This window comes from Staurois parvus, unplaced genomic scaffold (genome assembly GCF_062004578.1).
Source record: "Staurois parvus isolate SC_StPar_1 unplaced genomic scaffold, SC_StPar_1.0 ptg000132l, whole genome shotgun sequence".
In the NCBI taxonomy this organism is placed as follows: Eukaryota; Metazoa; Chordata; class Amphibia; order Anura; family Ranidae; genus Staurois; species Staurois parvus.
The window spans coordinates 8,159,023-8,175,734 of NW_028317928.1; the positions used below are offsets into that span (position 1 = coordinate 8,159,023).

General features: G+C 43.8%; 1 protein-coding gene across 1 annotated transcript in view; it reads right to left on the minus strand.

Moving 5' to 3' along the window:
• Positions 1-16,712, minus strand: part of LOC149466289 (uncharacterized) — a 71,026-nt gene that overhangs the window by 36,486 nt on the left and 17,828 nt on the right. The window contains exons 8-12 of the mRNA XM_089672728.1: positions 4,017-4,135; positions 3,345-3,536; positions 3,135-3,258; positions 2,928-3,025; positions 2,719-2,833 (exon numbers count right to left, since the gene is read on the minus strand). Of these exons, the coding sequence (XP_089528854.1) occupies positions 2,719-2,833; positions 2,928-3,025; positions 3,135-3,258; positions 3,345-3,536; positions 4,017-4,135 (648 nt within the window). The remainder of the gene's footprint in view (positions 1-2,718; positions 2,834-2,927; positions 3,026-3,134; positions 3,259-3,344; positions 3,537-4,016; positions 4,136-16,712) is intronic.

Here is a 16,712-nt window from a genome sequence, read left to right on the forward strand (position 1 = left end):
CAAGCAGGGAATAAATGCTGATATAGATCTCTGAAGTGATTCTAAGGTATCCACTGGGACTAAATGTAACTTTTTATTTGTAACTAAGTTATGTTTTAAAACATATCATCCTAAACAGGAAGTTCTGCTTTATGTCCTCCTCCCCGTTCCTCTTCTATTTTTGGTTCTTTTTTTTGGGAGGGGGGGGGAGCAGGTACCTGGCTTTCACAGGTACCCGCTCCTACTTCCAGTTGGATTGCAGCACCGAATCTACCAGAAGTTGTCCTCCCTACCCGAAACCTTCTTGGACATGTCACAGGTCCCAGAAGGCTGAGGGACCACTCACAAAGCGCATGCGCAGTGGACAGTCGGCTGTGATTTCTTGCAGCTTCACAGGGAAGGCCACAGTAAGAACTGGTTTGGGTGAGCACAGCGCTGGATCCCTGGACAGGTAAGTGTTCTTTCATTAAAAGTCAGCAGCTACAGTACTTGTAGGTGATGACTTTTAATATTTTTCAAACAGGGCGAAGAACCACTTTAGCGTTCCTAGTGAAATCAGTAACTTATAAGTAGCTACCATAAACTGAACTACAAACACCAAGTGAGAATTACATTTTAATTCGTTTTGGTCTCGTTCAGACTCAAACCTAATTTTTTTTTGTTCTTATTGGACAAGAACTAGAGTCAATCTTTATAAAACTCAACTCCAGCCAAAATCATTTTATCTCATGCCCATAAGAGATAAGACATGTATATGTACTTCTACAATGGGACACCATATTGACTCTCTAGAGAAGTGTTTCTCAACCAGGGTTCCATGGGTTCCTCCAGAGAATGCCAAGGGTTACTTGAGCAATGAGCAAATTCTGCCTCTTAGATAAGGTTCCATTGACACCATTGACCTTTTTAGCTATCTATAAGGGGGTAATTCTTCCCAATGACCACAAGTGTTAGGAGCATTCTTCCCCCTGACCATCACACTAATGTATTGGGAGTTATAGCTATATTCATTTTTTGTAGGGGTTCCCTGAGACCGGAAACTTATTTCATGGGTTCCTCTGTGTTGAAAAGATTGACAAAGGCTGCTTTAGAGTCTAAGACCAAATTCCACAGTCTGCCATTAAAAGAAAAAAATCTATACCTGCATCACAGGAGCTTAATTTTTGGCAGATACACCGGTCAATAGACTATTCTAATTTGGATCAACTGATCCAGGACTTTTTCAGAGTCCACCAGATATTTAGAAACATTTTATAGCCCTGATGAAGAGGTGTTGTTTTTGGCCCCGAAACATGTTAGCTTCCCATTGTTCTGTTCTTACTTTTATCTATAGAAGCATTACAATATCTTCATGGACTCTAAGCACCCTCATCTTTGGTGCTTTCTCTAAATTAAAACATGTATTGTCTTCTCACTTCACGCAACCCTCTTTGTGCTGTATAGGGGGGGCATCATTTTTTTATGAAAAGCTGCTGAAAACTAGCCATGGCTCCATTGTCCCCATGTCCGCCAAGGTTTTCATAACATTAGAACAGCTCTAGAGTCACCTGATAGCTTTTATGGGACTCTAAATATTGTGTCACCCTGCCACTCAACCAAACTGGTCCAAGAATGAGAGCGGGAGGAGCACCGGGAAAGCCTGTTCTCCTTTGCAACTTGTGAACCTGGATGCAACAACTTTGTCACTTCTGGTTTTAGAACTGTCATTTTCCGGCTACTTTAGCCAGGGAATCAGCTGTGCTTGATTAGCTGCAATGGAGGGCAGGGGAGACATAGGGGGTCTACTGTGGGCTCTGATGTCTCCATAAATAGGACCTGTCACCTGCCCCCTTGTGATGGCAATAAAGTGAAATGAAAATAATTTAAAAAAAAGTAAAAATAGTACATTCTAAAAAAAATAATAATAATAATGTAAAACATTATAATGAAACCAATAAAAATGTACAAAATTAAAGAAAATCCCCTGTCACCCCTTTACACATCCCAATGCGATTGCACATGTACACTGTGCATGTGTATGTAAACATATATTGCATCACACATGTGAGGTATTACCTCGAATGTCAGTGTGAGGGCAAAATTTAACAGTTAAATCTAAAACCATAATTTTTTGCCATTACAAGCATGTCCAATTTTGAAGGCTTGGCGCGTTTGGTATCTATTTACTCGAAAAAAAAACTATTTACAAAACTAAATTGGTATAATATTGTGGGGTTTTTTTGCACTAAAATTTATTTTAGTGTATTTTTTACTAAAAATATATGTTTGATAAACAGCTCGGCAAATATTGTACAGCATAAAAAATTGCAACTGCCACCATTTTATTTTTCAAGCTCTCTGCTTCCAGAAAATATAGTTGTCTTGGGGTTTAAAGTAATTTCTAGGAAATAAAAAAGTTTTATCAAGCACAAATGTTCCATGAAAAACAGATTTAAATTAGAACACACAAACTCAATATATTACCCGATTATTTGGTAAAATATAAAAGATGAGGTGGTGCTGAGTCAATAGATACCCAACATGTCAAGCCTTAAAATCACAGCTGTTGTTTTTCGTAAACAGGTGCCCTCTGATGCTCATGTTTATATGTGGATATATGTTGAGGGAGGGACCAAAGGTTCCCTATGTGACAGCATTTTTTGATACGACATTTGTCAGTGGCAATGACAGGATTAACTTGTGTGTGAAAAATTAAAGTGCTATGGAAGAAAAGGTCAGGGTTTTTCTATTATTACTCACCCATGTTGATCTCTGGAGGGATCTCCTCCTCCTCCTCACATTCCTCATCGCCCATCACATATGTCTGCTCTTGGGTTTTTCTGTCCTTAGTGTTGTATTCAGTCCAGTTTTCTTCCTATACAACACCAAGAAAAACAGTAGGTGTATTTTTAAGTTTCAAAAGCTTGGATTGGATAGCTATAGAGAACAGAAATCTATATTCTATCTACCTGATCCTCCTGAGGGATCTCCTGAAGTTCCTGTGTGGAGTCCCGGGAATCCAGAGGACGGGGACATCTCTCTGGTGGGTTCCCATTACTGGATCCATCTGTAGGAAACACACACACTGACTGAATCCATTGTTTCTATGTCTTTATATCAGAGGATGTGTGTATCTAGGTGGATCCTCAATACAAGAAATTAAAGTCTCCTCTTACCCGGTGATGTGAGGGGCGGCCGGTTCTCCATCATGACGTCCTTGTAGAGATCCTTGTGTCCTTCTATATACTCCCATTCCTCCATGGAGAAATAGACAGTGACATCCTGACACCTTATAGGAACCTGACACACACAATGATACAGTCAGCATCCAGACACATCCCTTGTCTGTTACTGAAGAATGTCCCACAATTCCCGGCACCGCTCACCTCTCTCATCAGTAGCTCAATGATCCTCTGGGAGACTTCCAGAATCTTTTTATCTTTATATCTCTCAGGTGTTAGAAAATGAGATGCATCCACCATGAAGGTGTTCTGGCTCCTGCTCCTTGCTCCTGGTACATAGGGATTGCCACTGGCTGTCATATGCTCAGTAGGTGTCTTCTTCACTACTTTGTATTCCTGCGTATGAAAAGTTAGCTTCACTTTACTATAAAGAAAGAGTGGTTTTCATCCCACATTTTTACAATATAGGCCCCTGGTTTTTCACAATAAAAAAGTGATGTTACTGATAGTTTCTTTAGTAATCTCCTTGTCTTATTAACTTTGATAGGACTAAAGACATGCAATACTCCCAGAATCCTCCTCACCTCTCCAGTCAGGTCTGCGTTTTATTAATAAAGATAAGAGTGATGTCATGAGACCTTCCAAAATCCTCCTCACCTCTCCAGTCAGGTCTGCGTTTTATTAATAGCGATAAGAGTGATGTCATGTGACCTCCCAGAATGCTCCTCACCTCTCCGGTCAGGTCTGTGTTTTATTAATAGAGATAAGAATGATGTCATGTGACCTCCCAGAATCCTCCTCACCTCCCCGGTCAGCTCTGTGTTTTATTAATAGAGATAAGAGTGATGTCATGTGACCTCCCAGAATCCTCCTCACCTCTCCGGTCACCAAGTAAATGATCTCCAGAGTTAGATTTAATATCTTGCCAGTTATTGTTTTCCTTTCCTCCTCTAGTCTCTTAGGATCAGTCATAACTGTAGAGCTGGATTCCGGTTTTCATGGAAGATTCTCCTGATGTGGAGGTCTAGAGATAAAGGATGGTTTTGACTTATACATATATATGTACAGTTGTTTGGCAGCTAACACAATCACTCCTGAAACATTTTAAGGGATAATAAACTTCTACATTGGACAAAATGTTTTCTCAAATTACCTTTTCCATAGAGTAGGTGTAACGACATGGATCAGCATAGTGAGTAAATAGTTAGGATGTGCGCTTTCCGGCATTAGGGTGGTAGATCCAAATACCATCGGGGTACTAAGCACATAGAGTTTGTTGAACTGGTTCTAAAAGTTTCTACTGATTGCTTTGGGTTCCCTCCAAAAGCAAAGAAGTAATTTGGCATCTCATCAAACTGTCCTTGGTATATGTGTGTTTGTTACATAGCTAGTCTGGCTGAAAAAAGGCAAAAGTCCATCCAGTTCAACCATTAAAAAAAAAAAGTTATAATGCTATACCCACAGTTGATCCAGAGGAAGGCAAAAAAACCCCAGCAAAGCTTGATCCAATTTGCTCCTGCAGGGACAAAAATTCCTTCCTGATCGCCAGAGAGGCAATCGGATATTCTCTGGATCAACATCATCAAACTGTCCTTAGTATATGTGTGTTTTTAAACCTGTGCATTAGACAGTAAGCTCCATTGAGACTTTAGACCCCCAAATGACTATAGAAAAGAAGTTCCAATGGAACCTTAGATCACTAGTGGACCTGAGAAAGTAAGCTCCAGTGAGACTTTGGACCCTGTAATGGACTGTAGACGGTAAGCTCCATTAGGACCTTAGATCCCCAGTGAACCTTAGATAGTAAACTATATTGGGACATTAGACAGGCAGCTCCAATGGGACCTTAGATCCCCAGTGCACCCAATACACTAAGCTCCATTGAGATCTTAGACCTCTAATCTCCATTAGACCTCTAATCTCCATTGGGACCTTAGACAGTAAGTTCTATGTTCTAAATTTTTTAACACTATGGTCATAAGCTCCACCAAGGTAGATGGTGCATAGTTTTAGCAAGGTAATAAATCATATATAAGACTAGTAGTTTTGGCTATTAGAGAGCCTAAAGGGTATATTAGGAGCTACGAGATTAAGGGGTTATCTCAAAAGGAGGGCAAGAATTATTATTTTTTTTAAAAACAGGGTCCTACTGTCATAGCCCCTTAGGCTTGACTGAAAATGACAAAAATTTTCCTAGGCTGGTAATGGCATGTGTTCCACCACAGACCTTACAGAGCATTTGGACACACATATGGTATGACCACTTTTTGATTTATGCTCCAGCCACCCAAAGTTTGGCTATTGCTACTATGGAAAGAGAGGAAGCAAGCAACTGGAAAGAAACCCAAGTACTGGACTGTCTATGGGGGGACAGTGAAGCCTAGGGAGGCTTTCTAACCTGATTGATCATTCTGGTCACCTTGAGTAGCCATAGTCAGTTTGTTGCCTGTTCTGGATGATTACAGATGGAATGGGCGCCATTTGTCCCATAGCTGTGCGCAGCTAAAGGGTCTGGGATTGCATTGCTCCCAACTACCTGCCAATAGGGGGACTGTCCCTCCTTTGAAATCAAATCCTTCTGTCCCTCCTTTATTCTTAGCTGTGCCTTAATCTGATATACAGTGGGGCAAAAAAGTATTTAGTCAGCCACCAATTGTGCAAGTTCTCCCACTTAAAAAGATGAGAGAGGCCTGTAATTGGCATCATAGGTAGACCTTAACTATGAGAGACAAAATGAGAAAAAAAAATCCAGACAATCACATTGGCTGATTTGGAATGAATTTATTTGCAAATTATGGTGGAAAATAAGTATTTGGTCAATATCAAAAGTTCATCTCAATACTTTGTTATATATCCTTTGTTGGCAATGACAGAGGTCAAACGTTTCCTGTAAGTCTTCGCAAGGTTGACACACACTGTTGCTGGTATGTTGGCCCATTCCTCCATGCAAATCTCCTCTAGAGCAGCGTTTTTCAACCACTGTGCCGCGGCACACTAGTGTGCCGTGAGATATTGTCTGGTGTGCCGTGGGAAAAATTCCAATTTCATCCGCAACATGTGGCCTCGGCTCACAAATAGACCAATCGTTAGAATCTAATGATTGGTCTATTTGTAAGCCGAAGCGCATGTTACGGACTATAAATAGCTCCGGTGTCACTGTTACACTGACAGGAGAAGACATCGCAGTAGATCGCCGATGCGCAGAAGAGCACCGAAGGATCTGGACTCTGGAGGATTATCGCGGACTCAGCACAGAAGAGCGCTGAGTGATGGATCTGGAGGAGACAGGAGCAGAAGAGCGCTGACTGATGGATCTGGATGGAGTGTGACGGACAGCGGCTATCTGGAGGAGACAAGCGCAGTAAGTACTGAGTGACAGTGAGACAGGAAAGATACTGCAGTGATGGACAAATTTTTGAAAAGGAAAGAACTGGACTCTGAACAAAATTCGGAGCCAGATAAGAGCCCAAGTATGAGTGGGGATCAAAAGAAAGCAAAGATGGTTAGCTCAAGGAAATTCTCTGGCACAAGGCAATATAGCGAAAGCTATATTTCATTTGGATTTACTTTCACCGGAGATGCAAAGAAACCAACTCCACTGTGTGTGGTGAAAAGCTATCTAACAGTGCTATGGTCCCAAGTAAACTTAAACGCCATCTCCAAACGAAACACCCTTCGCTTCAAAACAAGAATGCAGACTTTTTTGTTCACCTGCATGAAAACACGGAGAAACAGGCAACTTTCATGAGAAAAACCACAAAGGTAAATGAAAGAGCTCTTAAAGCTAGCTATCAAGTTGCTGAACTTATAGCCAAGTCAAAAAAGTTGCACACTGTGGCAGAGACATTAATACTTCCCGCCTGCAAAGCTATTGTAGAGGAGATGCTCGGACCTGAAGCAGCTAAGTCAATATAGGCACAGAGGTAAATTTTTTTAACATTTTCTAATGGTGGTGTGCCTCGTGATTTTTTTCATGAAAAAAGTGTGCCTTTGCACAAAAAAGGTTGAAAAACACTGCTCTAGAGCAGTGATGTTTTAGGGCTGTCGCTGGGCAACAGGGACTTTCAACTCCCTCCAAAGGTTTTCTATGGGGTTGAGATCTGGAGACTGGCCAGGCCACTCCAGGACCTTGAAATGCTTTGTTACGAAGCCACTCCGTTGCCTGGGTAGTATGTTTGGGATCATTGTCATGTTTGCACTCAAAATCTCACGATACATGGCCCCATTCATTCTGTCCTGTACATGGATCAGTCGTCCTGGTCCCTTTGTGGAGAAACAGCCCCAAAGCATGATGTTACCACCCCCATGCTTCACAGTAGGTATGGTGTTCTTTGGATGCAACTGAGCATTCTCTCTCCTCCAAACACGACGAGTTTTGTTTCTACCAAACAGTTTTATTTTGGTTTCATCTGACCATATGACATTCTCCCAATCCTCTAGGTCCCCCCGTGTGGTCCTGGTATTTTTACTCACCGTTCTTGTACTCATTTTGACCCCACGGGGTGAGATCTTGCGTGGAGCCCCAGATCGAGGGAGATTATCAGTGGTCTTGTATGTCTTCCATTTGTTAATTATTGCTCCCACAGTTGATTTGTTCACACCAAGCTGCTTGCCTATTGCAGATCCAGTCTTCCCAGCCTGGTGCAGGTCTATAATTTTGTTTCTGGTCTCCTTCGACAGCTCTTCTCCATAGTGGAGTTTGGAGTGTGACTGTTTGAGGTTGTGGACAGATGTATTTTATACTGATAACAAGTTCAAACAGGTGCCATTGATACAGGTAATGAGTGCAGGACAGAGGAGCCTCTTAAAGAAGAAGGTACAGGTCTGTGAGAGCCAGAAATCTTGCTTGTTTGTAGGTGACCAAATACCTATTTTCTACCATAATTTGTAAATAAATTCTTTCCAAATCAGCCAATGTGATTGTCTGAATTTTTTTTCTCATTTTGTCTCTCATAGTTGAGGTCTACCTATGATGCCAATTACAGGCCTCTCTCATCTTTTAAAGTGGGAGAACTTGCACCATTGTTGGCTGACTAAATACTTTTTTGCCCCACTGTATATAACGCTATACAAAATTTACTTTTTTTAAGTACCAAAAGTGGTATTCTATACCAGAGTTTATCAACTAGCATTCTGCCAGAGGTTGCTAGGGGTTCCATGAGCAATAAGAAATTTCTGCCTCTCAGATGAGTAACCACTGACACCATTGATCTTCTTAGCTATCTGTACAGGGGATTCTTCCTAGTTACTGCAAATGTGAGGAGCATTCTTCCCACGGGGTTCCACAGTGTTAAAAGGTTTGAAAAAGGCTGCTCTATACTGTACCTTTCACCAATCTCACAATTATTTCATTTATTATTTTGAAAAGCCAGGATAAAGGAAAATTAGCGGTTAACAAAAGAAGTTGAGGGTTTACCCAATTTTTTTTTGCGTATTAATTATTTGTGGTCCACATAACTGGGGGAGTCGACAGGAATGTGACCTTTGCCTACATACTTTGTACCACAATATGTCCCTCTTCCTTATCTCAGAAGGTTGGGAGGTAGCTCTCTTAACTGCAGGTACAGGACACTTAAGTTCGACTTTAGATTGGCGGCCTGGTGGATTCCTGAATGGGCATGTCCTCACTCTTCTACCCCTCTCTTTTTTCCGTCTGCTTTCCTACTTTCTTTTCCCCTCACTAGCTTTTTTGGCCCCCCCTTTTTATTTTGGTGCAGTTTTTGTCCCCTAGCCGGACTTCCACTCTTGCTTACAGGTTCTAGCCTGTATTTTTAATGTGACAAAGTGTCCATAAAGTGTGAGATTGAAATATTGGAATCTTCCCACTGTTTTTGAGGTCCTCCTGATAGACATATACACTATATTTTCAAAAGTATTGGGCCGCCTGCCTTTCCACGCACATGAACTTTAATGGTCTCCCAGTCTTAGTCCGTAGGGTTCAATATTGAGTTGGCCCTCCCTTTGCAGCTATAACAGCTTCAACTCCTCTGGGAAGGCTGTCCACAAGGTTTAGGAGGGTGTCTATGGGAAGGTTTGACAATTCTTCAAGAAGTGCATTTGTGAGGTCAGGCACTGATGTCGGACGAGAAGGCCTGGCTCGCAGTCTCTGCTCTAATTCATCCCAAAGGTGTTCTGTCGGGTTGAGGTCAGGACTCTGTGCAGGCCAGTCAAGTTCCTCCACCCCAAACTCACTCATCCATGTCTTCATGGACCTTGCTTTGTGCACTGGTGCGCAGTCATATTGGAACAGGAAGGGGCCATCCCCAAACTCTTCCCACAGCATTAGGAGCATGAAATTGTCCAAAATGTCTTGGAATGCTGACTCCTTAAGAGTTCCCTTCACTGGAACCAGGGGGCCAGGCCCAACCCCTGATAGACAACCCCACACCATAATCCCCCCTCCACCAAACTTTACACTTGGTACAATGCAGTCAGGCAAGTACTGTTCTCCTGGCAACCGCCAAACCCAGACACGTCCATCAGATTGCCAGACAGAGAAGCGTGATTGGTCAACTCCAGAAAACACTTCTCCACTGCTCTAGAGTCCAGTGGCGGCGTTCTTTACACCACGGCATCCGACGCTTTGCCCTACACTTGGTGATGTAAGGCTTGGTTGCAGCTGCTCGGCCATGGAAACCCATTCCATGAAGCTCTCTATGCACTGTTGTGCTAATCTGAAGGCCACACGAAGTTTGGAGGTCTTTAGCCATTGATTCTGCTTATAGTTGGTGACTTCTGCGCACTGTCCTCTTTAGCATGCGCTGACCCTGCTGTCATTTTACGTGGCCTACCACTTGGTGGCTGAGTTGCTGTTGTTTCCAGTTTCTTCCACTTTGTTATAATCCGACTAACAGTTGAGTGTGGAATATTTAGTAGCCAGGAAATGTCACGGATGGACCTATTGCACAGGTGGCAACCTATCACGGTACCACACTTGAATTCACTGAGCTCCTGAGAGTGACCCATTCCTTCACAAATGTTTGTAGAAGCAGTCTGCATGCCTAGGTGCTTGATTTTATACACCTGTGCCCATGGAGGGGATTGGAACACCTGAATCCAATCCAAGGATTTGGAGGGTGGGGCCAATACTTTTGACAATATAGTGTAAGTCTACTGGTTAGTACCATAACGGTTCCTATGTTGGCTATGGTTAATTATACATTGTTCTGCCTATCACTTGCCCAGTTGTTAGGTGGGTGGGTGTGGTCCTGCTTGACCTCTCTACTGAGCCTACTATGACGACCTGAAACAAGGTCCCTTTGTGGTTAAGATTTTTCATGGAACATAGATGCAGTGTTATATTTGAATTGATCATTTTTTATGTAGTTCCCCATACCTACCTCTGGACTCTTAATGGGTTCCTGGTAGGGTTGCCACCTCATCCCTTTAAAACCGAACACATAATAATGACACTTCTGAGGGTAATTTAATACAGGTAAGGTACTAAATGAGTTTAATTACCACCTTGTAATTAATGTGTTCAGTTTTAAAGGGAGGAGGAGGCAACCCTAGTTCTTGGTTTAACCCTCACCCCCTCCTTAATTTTATTTACTTTATTATTCTTTTGTTATTGTGGCCATTGTTTATATACTGGCTATGATGACAGTTCTATTTTATATGTGACTTTGTTACTCTTTACTGTCCTAATGCTATTTGAAATCTTACTAAAAAAGATTGAACCAGAAGGTTGGCAGTTGAGCAGTTGGTCATTATTTACGGTGACCGAGCGGAACGGACTACTTATGCCGCATGAAGCTACAATCTGTATTCAAAAACAGGTCAATGCAAACGCACCAGATCTGGCAGATGGCAAGTTATGCCACCTCCGATGCCCATGTTTACCCCACCTGCATAAAATATCATCCTGAATTCTACAGACAGAAATAACAATATTCATACCTGTTCCAGAAGGCTCAGCTCAGTCCAGGTACATACAGGATGCTCTATGGAATTAAATGCACAATGGGTAGAGCAAGGATTCTTCCAGCTGTGCTCTTGTCTCAATTGTACTAGTTCCTGGTAGACCACAACAAAATGGCCACTGCTCTCTATTTCTTTTTCCACAAGATGCACTACGGAAAAATGGCCGCTCTGCTCTTGCTTTCGCTATGGGGGATTTATAGCTACTCTGTATGCTCTCACTGCCTGTACCAGCAGAGGGCACAGGTCTGCTTTCTAGCTCTGTGTTCAATATTGGAAGGCTAGCTGTGTGCTACTGAGCTCATAATTATTAATTACATGTAATTAATATTCATAAACTAGGAGAGGTGGGATTGTGGTGACTGAATGCACCCCATTTCCCAAGAAGCAATTATTGTATTGATAAAAGAGAAAAAGAGAAGTAGATTTTGCACATTAATTCTGCACACGCCATATTAAGGATGACAAGTGACAACTGGGGCAAAAGTGGAGCTGTTGTCAACAGCAGCCAATCAGGAAATACACTTAAAGACCTCAACACAGGAAACCAATGCTGGGAATTTCATCTGCCATCCCCAAAGTATATAGATTGATTTACTAAAACAGCAAAGTACAAAATGGTGCAGCTCTGCTGAAAAAACAATCAGGTTCCAGATTTTTTTTCTTTTTGAACAAACATGAGTTAGAAGCTGATTGCCTACCTTGCGCAGCTGCACCAAATTTTGTACTTTCTAGTTTTAGTAAATCTCCCCCATAGTGTTATCCTCCCCTTCTTCAACAGAAGCTTCATCTTTATATCTTGGTGTGGTTGGAGACAAGGGGCATGCTCAGGTGTGCTTTTGGACCAGGCTCAGGTAGGGTTGGAAACTGGGCAGATGCTCAGATGTGGTTGAAGAATTTGGACAAGCTTGTTTGGTGCTCAGATATTTTCTCAGGTGTATTTGGAGCTCAGAGATAAGAAAAGGTGTGGCTGGGGACTGAAGATATACTTAGGTTTAGTTGAAGCTCAGAGATACTCTTGGGTAGTGGTGGAGTCTGGGAACATGCGCTCAGGTGTGGTTGGAGACTAGGGACATTCTTAGTTTTGGTTGGAGCTCAGGGATATACCAAGGTGTGGTTGGATACTGGTAACATGCTTAGGTGTTGTGGGAGCTCGGATATATGCTCAGGTGTGGTTTGGGATTTTAGAAATAACATGCTCAGGTAAGGTAGGAACACTAAGGTATGCTCAGCTGTGGTTGGAGACAGTGTACCTGCTCAGGTGTGGTTGAAGACTGTGAACATGCCTATGTGTGGTCGAATACTGGTAATGTGTTTCAGTGTGGTTTGAGATTGTAGATACGCTCAGGTGTGGTTGGAGCTCACAGATATGCTTAGGTGTGGTTTAAGACTGAAGAAATGCTCAGGTATAATAGCAATGCTGAGATATGCTTAGTTGTGGTTGGAGACTGTACATGCTCAGGTGTGGTTAGAGCTCAGAAATATGCTAAGGTGAGGATGGAGACTAGGGACATACTCAGCTGTGGTTGGAGTTCAGAAATATGCTCAGGTGTGGTTGGAGCTCAGATATATGCTCGGGTGAGGTTTGCAAATGTAGAAATGCTCAGGTATGGTAAGAATGCAGAGGTATGCTGAGTTGTGGTTGGAGACTATGTACATGCTCAGGTGTGTTTGGACCCCATAAATATGCTCAGCTGTGGTTGGAGCTCAGAGATATGCTTTGGGAGTGGTTGGAGTTCAGAGATATGCCAAGGTGTGGTTGGAGACTGTGAACATGCTTAGGTGTGGTTTGACACTGGTAACGTGTTCCGTTGTGTATTAAGATTGTGGACTTGTTCAGGTTTGATTGGAGCTTAGTGATATTTTCAGGTTTGACCGGAGCTTAGAGAGATGTTCAGATGTTATTGGAACTTGATAAGCTCAGGTTTGATTGGAGACTGCAGACATGCTTAGGTGAGGTGTGAGCTCAGAGATATTCCCAGCATTGATTGGAACTTAAGAGATATGCTCAGATGTGTTTGGAGACTGTGGACATGCACAGGTGTGGCGAGATACTAGTAATGTGTTTCGGTGTAGATTGAGACTGTGGACATGCTCAGGTGTGGATGGAGCTCAGAGATATTATTCAGGTGACAGACAGACTTGGAACAAGTAATAAGAGTCTGCTAGCAATTCCTGTCATTACTCTCCCACTGCTAGCTTCCAGGGCCTCAATGCTGCACAACAGGTTCCAGAGATACGCTCAGGTGTGGTTGAAGCTCAGAGATACGCTCAGGTGTGGATGGAGCTCAGAGATGCGCTCAGGTGTGGATGGAGCTCAGAGATACGTTCAGGTGTGGATGGAGCTCAGAGATACACTCAGGTGTGGTTGGAGCTCAGAGATAAGCTCAGGTGTGGTTGGAGCTCAGAGATACTCTCAGGTGTGGTTGGAGCTCAGAGATATGCTCAGGTGTGGTTGGAGCTCAGATATACGCTCAGGTGTGGTTTGAGATTGTAGAAATAACATGCTCAGGTATGGTGGGAGCACTAAGGTATGCTCAGCTGTGGTTGGAGACAGTGTACATGCTCAGGTGTGGTTGAAGACTGTGTGGTTGGATACTGGTAATGTGTTTCAGTGTAGTTTGAGATTGTAGATATGCTCAGGTGTGGTTGGAGCTCAGAGATCTGCTTAGGTGTGGTTTAAGACTGAAGAAATGCTCAGGTATGATAGCAATGCTGAGATATGCTCAGTCGTGGTTGGAGACTGTGTACATCTTCACGTGTGGTTAGAGCTCAGAAATATGCTCAGGTGAGGATGGAAACTAGGGGCATACTCAGCTGTGCTTGGAGTTCAGATATATGCTCAGGTGTGGTTGGAGTTCAGAAATATGCTCAGGTGTGGATGGAGTTCAGAAATATGCTCAAGTGTGGATGGAGTTCAGATATACGCTCAAGTGTGGTTGGAGCTCAGATATACGCTCAGGTGTGGTTGAAGCTCAAGAGATAAGCTCAGGTGTGGTTGGAGATCAGAGATACGCTCAGGTGTGGATGGAGCTCAGAGATACGCTCAGGTGTCGATGGAGCTCAGAGATATGCTCAGGCTTGGATGGAGCTCAGAGATGCGCTCAGATGTGGACGGAGCTCAGGAGATACGCTCAGGTGTGAATGGAGCTCAGGAGATAAGCTCAGGTGTGAATGGAGCTCAGAGATACGCTCTGGTGTGGTTGGAGCTCAAAGATACGCTCAGGTGTGGATGGAGCTCAGAGATACGCTCAGGTGTGGATGGAGCTCAGCAGATACGCTCAGGTGTGGATGGAGCTCAGGATACGCTCAGGTGTGGATAGAGCTCAGAGATACGCTCAGGTGTGGATGGAACTCAGAGATAAGCTCAGGTGTGGTTGGAACTCAGAGATACGCGCAGGTGTGGTTGGAGCTCAGAGATACGCTCAGGTGTGGATGGAGCTCAGAGATACGCTCAGGTGTGGATGGAGCTCAGAGATACGCTCAGGTGTGGTTTGAGATTGTAGAAATAACATGCTCAGGTATGGTGGGAGCACTAAGGTATGCTCAGCTGTGGTTGGAAACAGTGTACATGCTCAGGTGTGGTTGAAGACTGTGAACATGCCTATGAGTGGTTGAACACTGGTAATGTGTTTCAGTGTGGTTTGAGATTGTAGATATGCTCAGGTGTGGTTGGAGCTCAGAGATCTGCTTAGGTGTGGTTTAAGACTGAAGAAATGCTCAGGTATAATAGCAATGCTGAGATATGCTCAGTCGTAGTTGGAGACTGTGTACATCCTCAGGTGTGGTTAGAGCTCAGAAATATGCTCAGGTGAGGATGGAAACTAGGGGCATACTCAGCTGTGCTTGGAGTTCAGATATATGCTCAGGTGTGGTTGGAGTTCAGAAATATGTTCAGGTGTGGATGGAGTTCAGAAATACGCTCAGGTGTGGATGGAGTTCAGATATACGCTCAGGTGTGGTTGGTGCTCAGATATACGCTCAGGTGTGGTTGAAGCTCAGAGATATGCTCAGGTGTAGTTGAAGCTCAAGAGATAAGCTCAGGTGTGGTTGGAGATCAGAGATATGCTCAGGTGTGGATGGAGCTCAGAGATACGCTCAGGTGTCGTTGAAGCTCAGAGATACGCTCAGGTGTGGCTGGAGCTCAGAGATACGCTCAGGCTTGGATGGAGCTCAGAGATACGCTCAGGTGTTGATGGAGCTCAGGAGATACGCTCAGGTGTGGGTGGAGCTCAGGAGATATGCTCAGGTGTGGATGGAGCTCGGATATATGCTCAGGTGTGAATGGAGCTCAGAGATACGCTCAGGTGTGGTTGGAGCTCAGAGATACGCTCAGGTGTGGTTGGAGCTCAGAGATACGCTCAGGTGTGGTTGGAGCTCAGAGATACGCTCAGGTGTGGATGGAGCTCAGGAGATACGCTCAGGTGTGGATGGAGCTCAGAGATACGCTCAGGTGTGGATGGAGCTCAGAGATACGCTCAGGTGTGGTTGGAGCTCAGAGATACGCTCAGGTGTGGATGGAGCTCAGAGATACGCTCAGGTGTGGATGGAGCTCAGAGATACGCTCAGGTGTGGTTGGAGCTCAGAGATACGCTCAGGTGTGAATGGAGCTCAGGAGATACGCTCAGCTGTGGATGGAGCTCAGGAGATACGCTCAGGTGTGGATGGAGCTCAGAGATATGCTCAGGTCTGGTTGGTGCTCAGAGATACGCTCAGGTGTGGATGGAGCTCAGAGATACGCTCAGGTGTGGATGGAGCTCAGAGATGTGCTCAGGTGTGGATGGAGCTCAGAGATATGCTCAGGTGGTGTTTGCAATTGTGGAAACACTCAAGTATGGTAGGAACACTGAGGTAAGCTCAGGTGTGATTGGAGTTCAAGAAATATGCTCAGGTCTGGTTGGAGACTTGGGGCATGCTCAGGTGTGGTGGGATACTGGTAACGTGTTTCAATGTGGATTGAGACTGTGGACATGCTCAGGTGTGGATGGAGCTCAGGTGACATTATTCAGGTGACAGACAGACTTGGAACAAGTAATAAGAGTCTGCTAGCAATTCCTGTCATTACTCTCCATCTGCTAGCTTCCTGGGCCTCAATGCTGCACAACAGGTTCCAAAGAGCCCTAAGAGATGTCCTTCCATTTATCTCTATGTATCAGCTCACCCCCTTCCTCCCTCACCCTCCTGACTTTTGCCTAGTGATGAGCTTATTTAGTATTATTGCCCAGTGATGAGCTTATTTTGCACTGGCGGTGCGTATTCAGTGTGGTTTTAAAAAGAGTCCTGTCCTCCCCTACAAATGGGCTTCCTCTTCGCTTGAATACCTGGGCATTCACTTGACCCCCACCTTTGGCTCTTTGTTCGATGCAAATTGTTATCCATTGCTTTGCTCTATGTCCTCTCTTATGTACTAATGGCAATTTCCACACCTCTCTTGTTGGATAGGACAGGTTAACTCAGTGTAAATGACCAGTCTGCCTAAATTGTTGTATTATTTTCGCACCCTCCCAGTGCGGGTTCCTCCTCATTTCCTTCGATTGATTTGGGCAAAGATTATGCGATTTATCTGGGGTGATAGGCGCCCCAGAGTCTCCAGGAATATGCTTTTTGTCCATAGACTCCAGGAAGGTCTTGAGGTGCCTAATGTAACTAAGT